At 39.0% G+C, this 15640-nt stretch overlaps 1 protein-coding gene across 1 annotated transcript in view; it reads left to right on the forward strand.

Moving 5' to 3' along the window:
• The window catches only part of mybpc3 (myosin binding protein C3), a 32840-nt gene extending 23366 nt beyond the window's left edge, over positions 1-9474 (forward strand). The window contains exons 26-34 of the mRNA XM_085356514.1: positions 2554-2688; positions 2782-2949; positions 3070-3158; positions 3993-4188; positions 4327-4466; positions 7141-7300; positions 7389-7525; positions 8137-8323; positions 9413-9474. Coding sequence (XP_085212640.1) covers positions 2554-2688; positions 2782-2949; positions 3070-3158; positions 3993-4188; positions 4327-4466; positions 7141-7300; positions 7389-7525; positions 8137-8323; positions 9413-9474 — 1274 coding nt within the window. The remainder of the gene's footprint in view (positions 1-2553; positions 2689-2781; positions 2950-3069; positions 3159-3992; positions 4189-4326; positions 4467-7140; positions 7301-7388; positions 7526-8136; positions 8324-9412) is intronic.
• Positions 9475-15640: the final 6166 nt, after the last annotated feature.

The following is a 15640-nucleotide window of genomic DNA, read 5'->3' on the forward strand; positions in this document are numbered from 1 at the left end:
AAAGACGGCTGAGAAGAAGCCAGTGGAAGATAAGAAGTCTTTGGAACGTGTGGAAGAAACGGCAGCTGGGGCTCCAGAGAATGCACAAGCAAACTGTGAACACAGTAAAGCTGAGACAGAGGCACCTCCACCTCCTGATGCAGAACAGGAACCTGGAGCCAGTAGTGCAGAGGCAGCACCCAGTGGAGAAGAGGGAGCACCAGCTGAGGATGAAACACCAGCAAAAGGTGTCACTCTGACAGAAAGTGGTTCTCCTGCAGAGGAAGCTGCAGCCCCAGCAGTGCAGACCCCCGTGGAGCCTGCTGCTGCCGCTGAGCCAGACCCACAGCCTGTTTGCAGTAGGCATTGTTTGATTTAGGATTTTAGGATGTGATTTTTATTTGATTTTATTTTTTGCTGGATTATCATGCAGGTTTTAGAAAAAGGTTCAATCCACACTAGCAAAATTATTATGGTCATAGCTGACTGTATATTTAGGTCATGCTGGCAGTGAATTTTGATTAAGTAAATATTTGTCAGTGCACTGACTGCTCAGCAAATCATTCCCTAACATGTTTACTGGCTGTGCAACACACACAGAAATAGTCACACAATATTTAAAACTTTACACATTTGGTTTCTACATGTTTAAGGGCAAGATGGAGTAGCTATTCAGTTTGTTCATAGTTCCGCATATGCTTTCAGTTTGTCCTCAGAGTGATAACAATAGGGCTAAACTAGCCACTAAATCAGTTCCTCCTCTGTTTCACACAAATTCTAATTAACCCATTGAAGCTGTTCTTCTAACTGTCCTCCTAAAAGAAAAGATTCAATCCAAAGATGTAAGGCCGAAAATTGACCATCTTGGTCTCTATGGATGAGAGACTCCCAGGCAAAAGAGCTGTATAGCGCTCCAGAGCCACAGGTCTGAAATCACGTGTCACACAAAGTATCACAGCCACTTGGACTTTAGCCTGGCAAGTCAAGGTCAGTCATATTCACAGACTCATATTTCACTGGATGGAAAATGATGCCTAAATCTGGCTTATGGGCTAAACGGCCATTTGATAACTAATAACATTTAATATTTAATTAATATGTCTTTGTTGTTCAAGTTAGGACAGGATTAGGCAACCTGACGCTGATTTTCATTATTGGAGATGAAGATTGTGCTAAACCCTGTGGACTATATAAGACCAATAGCTCATCTTCACATACCTCCCACTACAGCTGCCTGAGTATGATCTGTGTATGCTAACAAGAACTTACACAAGTGCATACTGAATTTAACTTGACGGTCTACCACTGCTTCTTAAACACAGAAATGTAATAAATGCTGTCGATTATTATCTTATTGGATGTAGTCAAGCTTATACTAGCAAGCTATATATACAATTATAGAGTGTAGAGGAACACTGCAGGAAAGAAAGATGCAAATTAGCCCAGATATCTATACAGAATTCATCAAAACTGCAGCACAGGAAATTCTGGATGGTCTGTTAGTAAAATTACTGCAAGGCAAACAGCATCATTGTCATAATTCAATGAAAATGCTCTAGAACCTGCTTTTTAACTAAGTGTAGATCTTTGCCTTAAAAATAAATTAATTTAAATACAAGATGAGGAAAAATAGTGATTTTCTTTTCTCAGTCATTGCTTACCTGGCATGTTCTCCTTAAATTCTCTTTACATTAGAGTTTTAAATATTTTTATTCAGCCATAAACTGACACACAAAATAGGACCCAGTGAGATCCACTAAGATAGATTATGGTGATTTCTGATGCAAAAGGTATCTGGGGTCATGGAGATTTTACATTTTAAATGTACAGTCGAGAGCATTTAATAACATTCACACTATGTGGAGCCTATATTAAAAATCTCACATTATACTGCATTTACAACATTCATCTTCACTCAAATATTAACATCATCTCTAAAAAATATCTACAAAAGGCCTTTTTATCATCGATGTGATCAATTGTAAGAGGATAAAAAGTTAAAAAGATTGTGCATTAATATATAATATATATGATCCCTAAATTCTAAAGCTCTCTGTCACTGTCCTGACACTGATGACAGACTGATTGTGGAAGGAATTATTTTAAATAAAATGAATGACAAACTAGCATCTACCTGGGGTTTCAAGAAAGACATAATGTGCAGCAAAAGTGGAGGAAATGGAGAGAAGACCTGTTCCTCATAACTAACCTGAGGTTTGAGTTAGCCCTCTGGCTTTGAGCTTTTCCTCATTACAGGGTTCACAAATTTTACTAGGCCTCCTTTTTTGGAACAGGACTCTAAAGTGTAATGAAATGCAATTTATTAGGTAGACTTTAAGAAGGGAGTTTTTTTTTTCTTACTGTCTATGACTTGGAGCTTGCTGACTTGACCTGGTGTGGAACAAAAGAAAAGGAAAGCTGCAGTGTAATGTGATGATGGCTCTGAAGAAGGGTTAAATAATCTTGTACTGATTATTGTCATCCACTTGTCGAGTAATTAATTAAAGTAATGTATTGCTTTAAAGCTCTAGCTGACTCAAAGGGACATTTATGTGCTCTCTGCCTCTTCCTCAGCTCCTACAAGCGAGCCCCTTGGACTGTGCGTCGACGACGTCAGTGACACTTCTATCACGTTGAAGTGGCGGCGGCCTGAGAGAATTGGCTCAGCTGACCTTGAGGGCTATGGGATTGAGTACTGCAAGGAGGGTAGTACGTACCGGAGCAAGTTGCATTTATGCTAATTTCCACATCATAACTCTGTGATTTGAGTTTAGTTGAATTTTTTGTGGTTTCTGGCAACAGCTGATGAATGGATACCAGCAATGGAGGGTCTGACAGAGAGGACGTCGACGGTGATCAAAGGCCTCACCACCGGAGACAAGCTGCAGTTCCGTGTGCGAGCCTACAACATGGCGGGACCAAGTGCTCCCGCCACTCTGGCTCAGCCCGTCACCATCAGAGAGATTATGCGTGAGTAATTATAGATTACACGCTTCATTATTCGCTTGCATCCTTTAGTTCCCTACGTGGACGTGATACACAATACTCAGCCATTTTTTCATACTCTTATTTTGTGTTTTATTTTCACAGAACGCCCTAAAATTTGGCTTCCAAGAAATCTCCGTCAGACTCTTATCAAGAAAGTTGGAGACACCATGAACATCGTGATTCCATTTCAGGTGGCTTCATGAACACATGAAACACAACAAGGGATGTTACCTATGTTTGATATCAAAGTAAAACATGACTGATGTCTTTATCATTATTGGTCATATCTGGTGGTCATATCAGTGTGACTGGATGGATAAAAAGGTAGGATTATTTCACCTTTCCCAGCACGGACATAAAAAAATGTAAACCTTGGTCTAAAGACGGCGCCAGGTCAAAAGTCACTTTCATGTTAACATGTAGGCTGTCAGTAATTAGGAATGAGGCCACTTAAGAATCTGCTCTTTGGAATCTGGAAACTTCACCTGTAAGGTCAGATAATTGCTTGTAAAACTTGTTTGGGGGAAAATTCATAGTAGTTTCCTCAAAAGTATTTAAGATTTTTTAACTCTGGATCAAAGCAGTGTAGTGATGCCACTTTGAGGTCAACCACTTTTAAAATGAGGTGCCTTTGATATTGACCATAGACTGGTCCAGGTCCAGGTCTGAAAAGGGAAGCCACAGTAGAAATGTTTTGAACCCACACTCTAATGGACCAGCAGGGGGTGAGTCCTGAGTTTGTAAAAAGAAGACAGGTTGTACTGAAGTCTATAGAGAACTGCTCCTCATCTCCCTCACTCTATCACCTCAGCCCTGATTGTGTTCAAAGAAGGAGTTTGCAGTTTTGTTTTGACAAGCTGACCAACTGTGGCAACGCTGAGCAATGTTCTGTTTATGAGCTGCTGTTTGAACTTGTAAGTGTGACAGGAGAGAGCTGAAAGGTTGCTTTTCTTGTCTCTTATTTGCAGACAAACACAGAAGCAATCTGAGTTACAGCCATTCCTTTCTCTTTTCTTGTGATGCAGGGGAAACCCAGGCCAAAAGTCACATGGAGCAAAGATGGGGAGCCCCTAGATCCCACAATAGCTAGTGTTAGGAACAGTGAAGTTGACACGATATTCTTCATCCGCAAAACAGAGAGAAAACATTCTGGGAAGTATGAGCTCCAGGTGCAGATTGAAAACGTGGAGGACAAAGCAGCAGTAACACTGCAGGTCGTTGGTAAGCAGAACTGAACAAATGGAGAGCTACGTTTGACTTCTAATCGGAGTATAAAAAATCACTGCATTAAAACAGCACCACAGATGTTTTGTCAGTGGGCACTGAATGAGAGCTCCTATTTTTTTTTTCCTTCTACAGACCTCCCAGGCCCTCCTGAGGCTCTAAAGATTGTTGATACCTGGGGTTTTAATGTGGCGCTTGAGTGGAAGCCTCCAAAGGACAACGGAAACTGTGAAATAACCGGTTACACCATTCAGAAAGCCGACAAAAAGACTATGGTGAGACTGCGCTAGAAAGCTTTTTGGAGTCCAGCTGGATCCAAACACTAGTTCTCGCTTTTGCTTTTAGCATGTTTTTCCATGCTTTTCCACCCAATAATGAGCAGCTCAATTCAATAAAAGCAGAGATTAATTTAATGTTTTAATTTACCTAATACTTTCCTGTCCCTTTTTCCACGTTTCAGTACCAAAAGTTACATAGAGCAGACGTTCAGGTTAGGAAAATCCTGGTGAACAGAATCTATTGGAAGCACTTTTGCTCCACTTTCTTGTGGTACCATGCCTGTTCCAACTTTATGGTACCTGTGCCAGTAATAGAAATTTGTGCAATATGTTCCACATGGGGAACCTTTGGTAATTTTTGTTGCTAGTGCGTTTCTCCAGTGGTCAGGTTAGGTAGAAGAGATAATAACACTCAAATCTAAATTTCTTTCTCCCTGGCCCAACCATCTGTGGTCCTGGATGAGGTCAGATTAATATTTTAGTCTCCCTCCTGGAACATATCCTCTAATTACAGCAGCTTATGCTGAACATGCAGTTTCTGCTGGCACACGGGAGAAGTTTGGTTTCTGGAATTTGTATTTGGAAACATCTGCATAGTTTGGTTACATTTAGGTAACAAAACTATTTTTTAACTTAACAAAGTCTAAATATAAGTCAGCAGTTAACAAAGATTTATTAAATCAATGAGGCTTGGGACTCTCAAGCAAGCCCTACTTATCCACCACAGCCTGCTCCCAGCACCAACTTAGTCAGTCAGTATATTACAGTTGTGGTCAGTTTACATACAGTTTTTAAGTTTACATAAACTCATCATGGGCATAAATGGTAATGGTAAATGTCCTGTATTTGTATAGTGCTTTACTAGTCCCTAAGGACCCCAAAGCGCTTTACACAACCAGTCATCCACCCATTCACACACTGGTGATGGCAAGCTACATTGTAGCCACAGCCACCCTGGGGCGCACTGACAGAGGCGAGTAATATTATAGTAATTTGTTTTTTAAATAATTTCTTTCAGCTGTTAACCTATGGTATTTGGTTAATTGTCCCTTATCAAGTTGCACCTTGACCAGATACTTCTGGTGGCCATCAACAAGCCTCTGGCATCACACAGACCCAATTTCTAAGGAGGCCTACACATTTTCAGTAGGGTTTAGGTTGGGAGGTTCGCGAAGGAAGCTAAACGTTTTATCCACTGCAAAGCAGGTTTTGATGTGTGTTTGGGATCATTGTCTTTTTGGAACATCCGTCTGTGTCCAAGTTTGATTATTCCGTCCACTTTGTGCAATGCAGCAGTACCACTGGTAGAAAAGCAGCCCCAAAGTATGATGTTACCACTTTGACCATGCTTAAGAGTTGGTACGTTTTACTCCTCCAAACATACCTCTTGTCATTTTGGCTAAACATCTTAATTTTTGTCTCATCTAAGCACAAAACTTTTCTCTAGAAGTCATTTGGCCTGTTCGGGTGTGCAGCTGCAAACTTCAGTCCACCTTGAAAATGCTGATTTTGGAGCAAAGGCTTCTGCTGTGGTCAATAACCTCTCAGTCTGTGGCGATTTAAACCTTATTGTGAACAGTAACACTGGTGTTCCAACAGTTTCCAGTTAGTGGCAGCTTTGAGCCTTGGTGGTTCTCATCTGATGTTTAAATTTCTTTCTGACCTTAGCAAAATGGTAGCAGATCTAAATAACTTGTAGTTACGTACAATTGTGTAAACTCCTTATCTTGAAATCTGCAGTTGTTTAGAAACGTCTCCAAGAGACCTTCCCAATTCTACAATTCTCCTTCCTAGATCCTATTGTTAGTATTGGTTACTCCAGTGAGTGCTTGTTAAGATATAAGGCAGAACCTTTCAAAACCACTTATTAAAAAATTAAAGTGACTTTAATGGCGAACCCGTTGTGTATATTTGAGCCTTTTTGCCGACGTTTGATCCTGTGTGGATTATTGAAAACTGCAAATAAATTTGATCTTGAACACCCAATTCTTGTTTTTTAAAGTCAAATTCAGACTCTTCCCAGTAACTTTCCTCTGTGGGTCACTAGTGATGTAATATCTGGCCTCCTGGCAAGAGCTCCAACTGCCACCATCCTCCACCTCGAGCCGCCAGGAACAGTGTCAGCCAGGAATGTCCTAATCTTATCCTTGTAGCTTTGAGCTGGTCCAGATTGTCTGCACAGTGACGCAGGACCATTGTTCCCCTGCCAGCACAGCAAGTGCTCATGTTTCACTCCAGCCATTATTATTAGATCAAATTAAGTTTGCTTGCAACATAGTGAGGTAGGAGTGTTTATTATCATGTTACCAAAAACAGTGTACCTGTTATGTGGCATAGATAAAAGCACTTAGGGCAGGTGTCCTTTAAATAAACCCTTGTCTCAGTGAACAAACAATATATCCTGTGTAACTTTATGTGGGCTGTGCCTTAATGTAAAGATTAAATGTCATAAAATGAAATATTATCATAGCCATCCAGAGTAGCTTCAGGTGTCTTTAAGCTGAAAACTTAAATAAGTATGAATGACACCCTTCTGGACTCTAAATAAAACCAATTTATAAAAGTATGATGATTCATTCTTTTTCCTCACTCATTCAGTTACATTTGTCTTTAAAGTGGTACTTAAACACTCAATCTGTTTTTTCGTGTGTTTTTTTAAATTAATGTGAAGGAATGGTATACAGTCCATGATCAGTACCGCCGAACCCATTGTGTTGTGTCCGACCTCATCATGGGGAATGAGTACGTGTTCCGAGTCTTTTCCATAAACCTTGTGGGCCTCAGCCCAGAGCCGTACTGCACAAAAGACAGTGTTTACATTCAGAAAACAGGTGAGCAAATATAGCCAGTGTGATGCACTTGTGGTTATGATTATATGCTCTTTGGAACTGAAAGGAAATTATCCAATTGTCATCTCAGGTATCATATACAAGCCACCCAACTACAAGGATCATGACTTTACAGAGGCTCCCAAGTTTACACGCCCTTTGGTGGACCGTTCTGTCATAGCAGGATACAACGCCACCCTAAGCTGCGCCGTGCGAGGAATACCAAAGGTCTGTAGGGTATGAATTAGATGTTTCAAAGATATTCACTTTTACTAGAATTAAACCTTGTTAAACATTTTCCTCTGCTTATATACAGTGCTTAACAATTTTTTAGACCATAAGTGTGTGTGTGTGTGTGTGTGTGTGTGTGTGTGTGTGTGTGTGTGTGTGTGTGTGTGTGTGTGTGTGTGTGTGTGTGTGTGTGTAGATAGATAGATAGATATAGATAGAAAGAATAACTCTATCAGAAAAACTTCAGGAATGCAAATAAATAAGCAAATAAATAAGCACTTTACAAATCCTAAACTAGTACAGAGAAAACCCCACCATCAGATGACCCCCTATGAGCAAGACTCCAGCACGCTGAATGAACAGATCAGCAAAGCTGGCTCTGTGATTGGCTACAAACTGGAAACTTTTGAAGCTGTGGTGGAGAGGAAGTCACTGAACAAACTGTAATCATTATAATCTTGACCACCCTGAAATCTTTATTATTATTATTAGTAGTAGTAGTATTAATTGTATTATTATTATGTTATTCAATCAACATTTAAACTGCTTTCCAAAATCTTTTCCCAAAAATATATACTTACATAATTCTACTTTTCCTCCCTTATTAGCCCAAAGTAACATGGTACAAAAACAAAATGGACATCTCAAATGAAGCCAAGTACAGGATGATCAGTAAGCAAGGTGTCCTGACGCTGGAGATCCGTAAGCCCTGTCCATTTGATGGGGGGGTGTATACGTGCAAAGCAGTCAACGACAGCGGTGAAGACACAGTGGAGTGTAAACTGGAGGTTCGCCGTAAGTAGTTCATGAAATGCATGTGTCCTCTTTTGCATGCCCCACTTAGACTGCACTTTTTCTCCAGCATCCTCCTTTAACACCCCCTTCCACCTCCCTTGTTTGTTCTTAAAGAAAAACATTCACGCACACATGAACTCATCAAATAATTAAAGAAAAATATATAAATATATTTTAGTGTTAATAGCAGAATACAAAAAAAAAAAACATCCACATTTGATGTGAAATGGTTTCTTGGAAAATATTAACTGACCACACACCCCAGAAAATCTTCGACACAACAGTCTTGTATTTATGTATTTATTCCATGAGTAAAATTGGACATTCATTAACAAAGAAAGATAAAGAAACCCATTCAGTTTGATATTTCCCCACATCCTGAATTGGCTCTCAGGCTGCACACTTACTAAGAGATAAACAAGTTTCTGCTGAAGTCCTTTGAGTCCAACTAACAATTCATTTAAATTATGAATTAAACCCGCCGAGCCTTTTCTGTTTTTTCTGTTAAATACTAACATTTTATGAAGTTCTTTCTGAGATAATGTCTTGGGGATTATTGGGAAATTATAGAGCTCTAAATTGTGCTGCAGAAAAATAATCCTGTTAAAAACTGATTTGCAATTTCTGTCATAACTGCAAACATAAAAATAAAATCACATTTGCACAGAGTAAAAGTTGGCATTTTTAATTGTCATAATTTACCCTGTCAAGCTCCAAAATAACCTGTAATATGATGATAATATGATAAGTTCTTAGGAGGGATTTGACAGAGAATTATGGACTTTATTACAGTCTCCACATTTATGAGGTTTTAAATGTCCACTGAGAATGTTTAAACAGTTCAGCTGTATTCATTTATTTTTAATTCAACAATAATTATTAATTGAATCTACAGACAATCATCGCCAAGCTGTGCAACTCTCCTCAGTTATGTGGAGGTGTGACTTTCAGTGAACTTTCAGCATTTTTTAAAAACCAATAAAACAGTAAAAACACACTACAGACATTAATGTTACCTACTCAGCACCTAACAGATTAAGTAATTTTTTGTTTTGTTTTTACTGAATAAAAATCCCCCCTGCCTTGCAGCTCAAATTACTAGAGAAGATAAGAAGGAGCCCAAGAAGGAAAAAATTCAAGAAGCCAAATGAAGAGAAGATGGCATCTCAGAGTTCAGCTCCACATCCTTTTTATGTTTATGTGCTGCTTTCCTCTCCTGCAGTCATCTCACATCATGTTATCCTCACTGTTATATTAGTGTCATGTAAACCACTGGATGACAGAAGTGAATGGGGCTCACTGAATTTGCTGTTCCTTTATTTTCATTTTGCTATAAGTATTTATTATTAATTATCCCAAACAATGATCTTTATTTCAGTCCAGTTCTTGGTATTGATAACAGAGATAACAGTGTTTAGTAAATAGTATCAATATTTAGGAAACTACTGTCTGATTTGCTGCTTGTCTGGGCTGATTTGTGTGCATAAAAATTACTTGAAAACAGAATTACTAAGTGATTTTTTTTCAGTCATGTAGTGTACAGAGCTGTGAGGACTATGTATTTGCTGTCTTTCTACTTTTTAATTTCTTTTCACATTTACATTTAAGATCATCAAAGTTTACACAATATTGGACAAAAATAACCTGAGTAAATTCAAAACAGACTTACAACCACCGTGTTAAATCATGAATTAACTATGATTAATCACATTTTTCTTTTTGGAAAAAAGAAAAAAAAAACTACAGACCTCAGTCCTCAGTTAAGGTCTGAGTTCTTGATTCAACAATATGAAAGGGAAAAAATCACATCTATAGGGGAGCTCCAAGGAGAAAACCACTGCTGACCAAAAAGAATACAAAGACTCATCTTAAATTTGCCAAAAGACCTCTTGTTGATCCCCAAGACTTTTGGGGAAATATTCTGTGGACTGATGAGACAAAAGCTGAACTTTATGGAAAGTTTGAGTCCTGTTACATCTTGCATTAAAACTTCATAGAAAGAACATCAACAGTAAAACATGGTGGTGGTAGTATGATGTTCTGGGGCTGCTTCGCTGCTTCAGGACCTGGACAAATTGCCATAGTTGATGAAACCATGAATTCTGCTCTCTACCAGTAAAGGAGAACATCCGGAGGTAAAGAGTACTTGACTTATGCAGCAGGGCAATGATTAGAAACACACCAGCAAGTCCACCTCTGCATGGCATGAATGCAGGTGTTGGATTGGCCTAGTCAATCTCTGGACTTAAATCCAACAGACTTGTTTTTGCATGACCTTAAACAGGCTGTTCATGCTCAAAAATCCTCCAATGTGTCTGAATTAAAGCAATTCTACAGAGAAGAGTGGGCCAAAATTCATCCACAGTAATGTGAAATATGAAAAAAAAAAACTAAGAAATCAAGAAGTGTACTGTATATGTAGGTGGTATTACATTATAGTGCAGCAAGGATTTTTTGAAAACCCCCAAAGCCTGCCACTGATACTCAGAAGTCTGGTGCAATTGATACGAGTTTCTGAGAGCTTAGTTTTATTGTAACAAAGCCTTTTTAAAGCCAGAGCTGTAAGGCATGTGCCTGAACTATGTGAAGGGCTAGAATAGCCGGGGTGTGATTAAATGTAGAGTAGAGCACATTCTGGCTTTGCTCCATAGTGGGCTCCTGTAAGATCACTCAACAGTTATTCCTTTGATGCCTTGAATGTAAATATTTCCCGTGCCCTTTCAGCGTACAGCTGCAAAAGATCCAGAGAGCCTTGTACGTGTCACAGGGTCACCTGGAACATACTTGATAAATGCTTTAGAGCATCTCTGTTTTTTGCAAGGTGTTTTGACAACTCACTGGCTACTGACTAGTGACTGATATCTCTTTAGCCAATGAGTGTGCGGTTTCATACCACATATAATCCACCATTTTGAAATAGAATATCTTGAAGAGTTACAAAACAGAATTACATTTCATTCAGCATGACCCAAATTGGTTAAGTGAGTCCATAAACTCAGCAAGAAAGTCTTCAGAGAGGTCAAGACAGAGAGCAATTTTCCCATAGACCTCTACAGGACCGGCAGTCTTTTTGCAACCACAACTATCGCCATCTGGTGGCCTTCAGAGACACTGCAGGCAGGTTGAAGACACTTTCACATTGGCTTCATTTCTCCATCCAAGAAGCCTTGTCCTGGTTTTATACGCTTTAAGGCTCTGGCTCAGAACTAGCATTGTGTAATTAATCACATTGTTAGCTTGAAGATCAACTAAGTTTCTGTAATTTACATTTAGTGGCAGAAATGGTACAAAGTTTTGTGTATCCATCACATACTGGGTAATAAGACTGATAACTCCTCACTTTAATTCATCAGTTGTACCTCAACTGAACATGTGGACAGAGCAACTGGCTCAAGTCACTTCAAATGTGGTACAAGCAAGCAAACAAATGACCTTTCCTCTCATATACTGCCAGATGCTGGTTTGTGAATAGGACTTTCATGGTCTTAAAAGCAACACAAAAGTACAAGAATTATTGTGTTCATCCAATTTTATTCATTCAAAATTTAAAGAAATAGCTTTTTTTCTACTTTAACAGAATAAAAACAACTCGGGGAGATCTCACGTGTAAAACTAGTAAGATTTAATTCAAACTGACAATAAGTGAGATACTTTATATATAATCTGTATTATTCTGCAGGTTCATACCTATAAAACATAAAACCAAAAAAATTCATAGTTTAAGGTTGGTTAAAAAAAAATCACAGTATACAGTACATAGATTCCTCCCACAATTTGCAAAGAACTAAAACGATGTACAAACAGAGGTGACAAATTAAAGGAAAGGCCAACTTTAAGCCCTATGTAAGGTGTGGCATTCATTCATTCATTTATTCTACAAGTCTGTTTGGATGACGGTGCCGGAGAGCCCCGTCTAACTTATCAGTCTACAATCTCCCATAGGTGCTGAGATCTAGCGACTGTGAACACATGACAAACATTATTAACGATTCAATGATCCCTCATGCCCTGTGGGATTATCATCCTGGAAGAGACTGCTCATATGATGACAGAAATGCGTCACCACAGGATAAGCTGTGTAGCTAGTCGCCAAGGAAAAGTTCTATTTTGCAGAGAGACAAGCAGACCTAAACATAACAACAAAGCACAGCAAAGCCTCCGAATCCACCCCACTGCATGGATGTCAGGCATTTGAGTTTTCCTTTAATTTGTCACCTATCCTCTGTCAATGTAAAGCCAAGAATGCAAAAAAAAAAAGAAAAAACAAAAAAATGAACAAATCACTGTTGGTAGCCACTACAGTTGAGGAGGTAGCTTCCGTAGTTAGCATCCCATTCTTGATTATCTGTGTTCAAATAATTTACAGACAGACACAGAAACAAATAACAATAATCAAAACTACACAGAAAGAAAGAAAGAAAGAAAGAAAGAAAGAAAGAAAGAAAGAAAGAAAGAAAGAAAGAAAGAAAGAAAGAAAGAGATGCATACATTTTCACCACGTGGCGCATCAGACATCTCAAACAGTCAGCAAGACATTTTAGTAAGTGAACTTATTTACACACTCAGTTGTCTGGTGTGTGAAAACAGAAGATAGGAGTCGAAACGCCGAAATTGAAAGTTGCAGTAGAAGAACACAAGAACTTTTTATTGGTGGAAGAAAATGTTTCCCTACATTGCCTGAATTCCAAAGCGCTCACATGACGTGCACTTGTGAATACATGCTCAGAGGGTGTATCCACCTCAATGTGTACAATCATGCTCTAGCACAACACCAGCCAATCCCTCGTCAAACACAGCTTCACTTAGGTCAGCTCTCAGGATGGAAAGACTTACATTTTACTTTGAAGCATTAAAAAATGCTTTTCTGATCAGCTAGACGGACGGGACTCAGTATAACTTCTCAGTTAAGTCTGAGAAGTCTCAAACAGCAGAGTTAAAGTAGTCAATCTGTTATAGATAAATCTTCCTTTTCTTTTTAAATCAAGGCCTTATTTTCCTTCTTTTTTTTTGTACCATCACATATTTACTAGTCAATCCATCATATACAGGAAACACACAGCCTGCACACAAATACCTTTTAATACAAGAGCACACTGCAGATGCTTGTCTTTAAATATCTGTGGGTGACTAACAACCGCCCCCTCGTCCATTTCATACTTATTGGCAATGCTAATGCACCATCTTGTCAACTCAGCTGGCTGCCAGTCTTGTGTAGTGTTCAAATCACGTGAAAGTGAAAGCAGTATTACATTCATGTTTTTGTCTTGGATGATATTCATGTTTTTTTTTTCTTGCTCATGAGCCAAAATCTGTTTAATATGTATACGACTTCAATCAATAGTATATAAAAAGCAAGTTTTGGCTGCTCCATTGCCACAAGGGGTCACCACAGCGGGTAGCTCTGCACTTTTTTGTAGTATAACCAGCATAAATGTAGCTGATTTAAATTCGTAGACTGTTTATTGCCTTTTTTTTTTGCAACATATATGTGAGTTTCCATGCTCTGAAGTAAATCCAGGGTTGTAAATGTTTGCTAAACATAGAGCTAGAGCAGCAGGTGGATAAAAAAACGAATACAAAAGAAAAAGCCTGGCTAAGCTAACAAGCTGCTGGCTGTCATCTTACCCTAAGCCAGTGGTTCCCAAATTTTTTTTGCTAGGCCCCCCTTTGTTTTACAACATAGGTGTCAAACTCTGGCCCGCGGGCCAAATTTGGCCCGCAGCCTAATTACATTTGGCCCGCGAAGCCATACCAAATTACTATTAGAGCTGGCCTACTGGTATTATACAGCTAATATATATATTGTTTAGTATTAAGCTTTGCTTGTTCCATATTCAGTTTTTCAGCAAAACTTGTTTGAGTCCATAAGAAAAGATTCATTCTTATATCTAGAGGAAGATTTTTTTTTTTTCAATAAATATTAATGTTAGCCCGCGACTTTGTTCCAGTTTTGAATTTTGGCCCACTGTGTATTTGAGTTTGACACCCCTGTTTTACAAGAAAAATGTTCGCGCCCCCCCTCGCACGCACACACCCTTATTTTGCTCCATTGCAGTTTATTTCACACCTCAAACATTTAGTAAACAATTAAGCAAATACAAGTAAACTGCAATAAATTACAGGTAGTAATAAAATAAACTACTAACTCTTTTATGCTACGTCCGCACCTACACGGGTATTTTTGACAACGCAGCTGTTTCGTCCACACGTAAACTGCGTTTCGAATCACCGACTTTTTAAAACTCCTTTTTTGCGTCTACCTGTTTACGAGGAATACAGAGCTCGTCACGCAACGTCAAAGGTATGTGCCTTTTTCACGTCACGCTGTGCGCCACGTTATTGTTTACATGAGATGAATTGCAGAATGGCAGATAGTCAGATTAACAGTATTTTGTCTCTATCTGCAGGTTTTACACGCTTACATATACATACACAGTTACTGTCCCTCTATTTAGAAAGGCAAAGGCGTCACGGTGTAATTATTTTACATGTAGTTGTTTTTTTCCTGTGTAATAATATTCAACATTGCTATCAATACATTTTTCAAAAAATGCCTCTCTGTGCAAAATGGGTTTAAAAACATAAACAGCTGTAGGATACTGTTTGTCCGTGATTTGAACCGGGGGAACAAATCGTGGCAGGATCAGCCTGATATTATTTGTATCCCACTGTAACTTTACTGTATAAAGAGCTAACATCTCCAAAATGTCAGGAGTAGTTAGTCATTACAAGTGTTTGTGAACTAAAAATCACGAATGTGGGATGCTGTTTGTCCGTGATTTGGAGAGCCCAGCGCTGCTCCCGACGAAGGGGAAACCAATTATGCAGGGGAGACCTACCTTGGCAACTACCTTGGAAACATATTCAGCTATGCTTCATCTCCTGCTTTGCGTTTCTGTGGCTGCCCCATGCTAGCAGTGTCCATGCGTTTTGTTTTTCCCCCCCTTTTCATACCGCGCCCCCCTGCAATGGCTCTGCGCCCCCCCTAGGGGGGCGGGCCCCACACTTTGGAAAGGTCTGCTCTAAGCAAACAAGCACATTTCCCAAAATATTGGTTTATTCCTGTGATTTAAATGATTTCTTTTTTTATTATTATTATTCATAGGATTCAATTTTTGAGCAGTTTATGCTTATAAATACTCTGCATTCAGCACCATTAACAATCACCCTGTAGGCCACAACCAATCTGAGTATCAGGCCTAGGCAGATCTCATTTAAGTGTCATTGTACTGAAAAGGCTAACAGCATGCATCGCTCTGTAATTTAGCAAACAAATAGCTCAAAAAGGAAAAACAAATATGAAAATAAGGCCCAGAT

Source organism: Diplotaxodon limnothrissa, linkage group LG1 (genome assembly GCF_057381915.1).
Source record: "Diplotaxodon limnothrissa isolate DT_005_m linkage group LG1, D_limnothrissa_male_GT1.1, whole genome shotgun sequence".
In the NCBI taxonomy this organism is placed as follows: Eukaryota; Metazoa; Chordata; class Actinopteri; order Cichliformes; family Cichlidae; genus Diplotaxodon; species Diplotaxodon limnothrissa.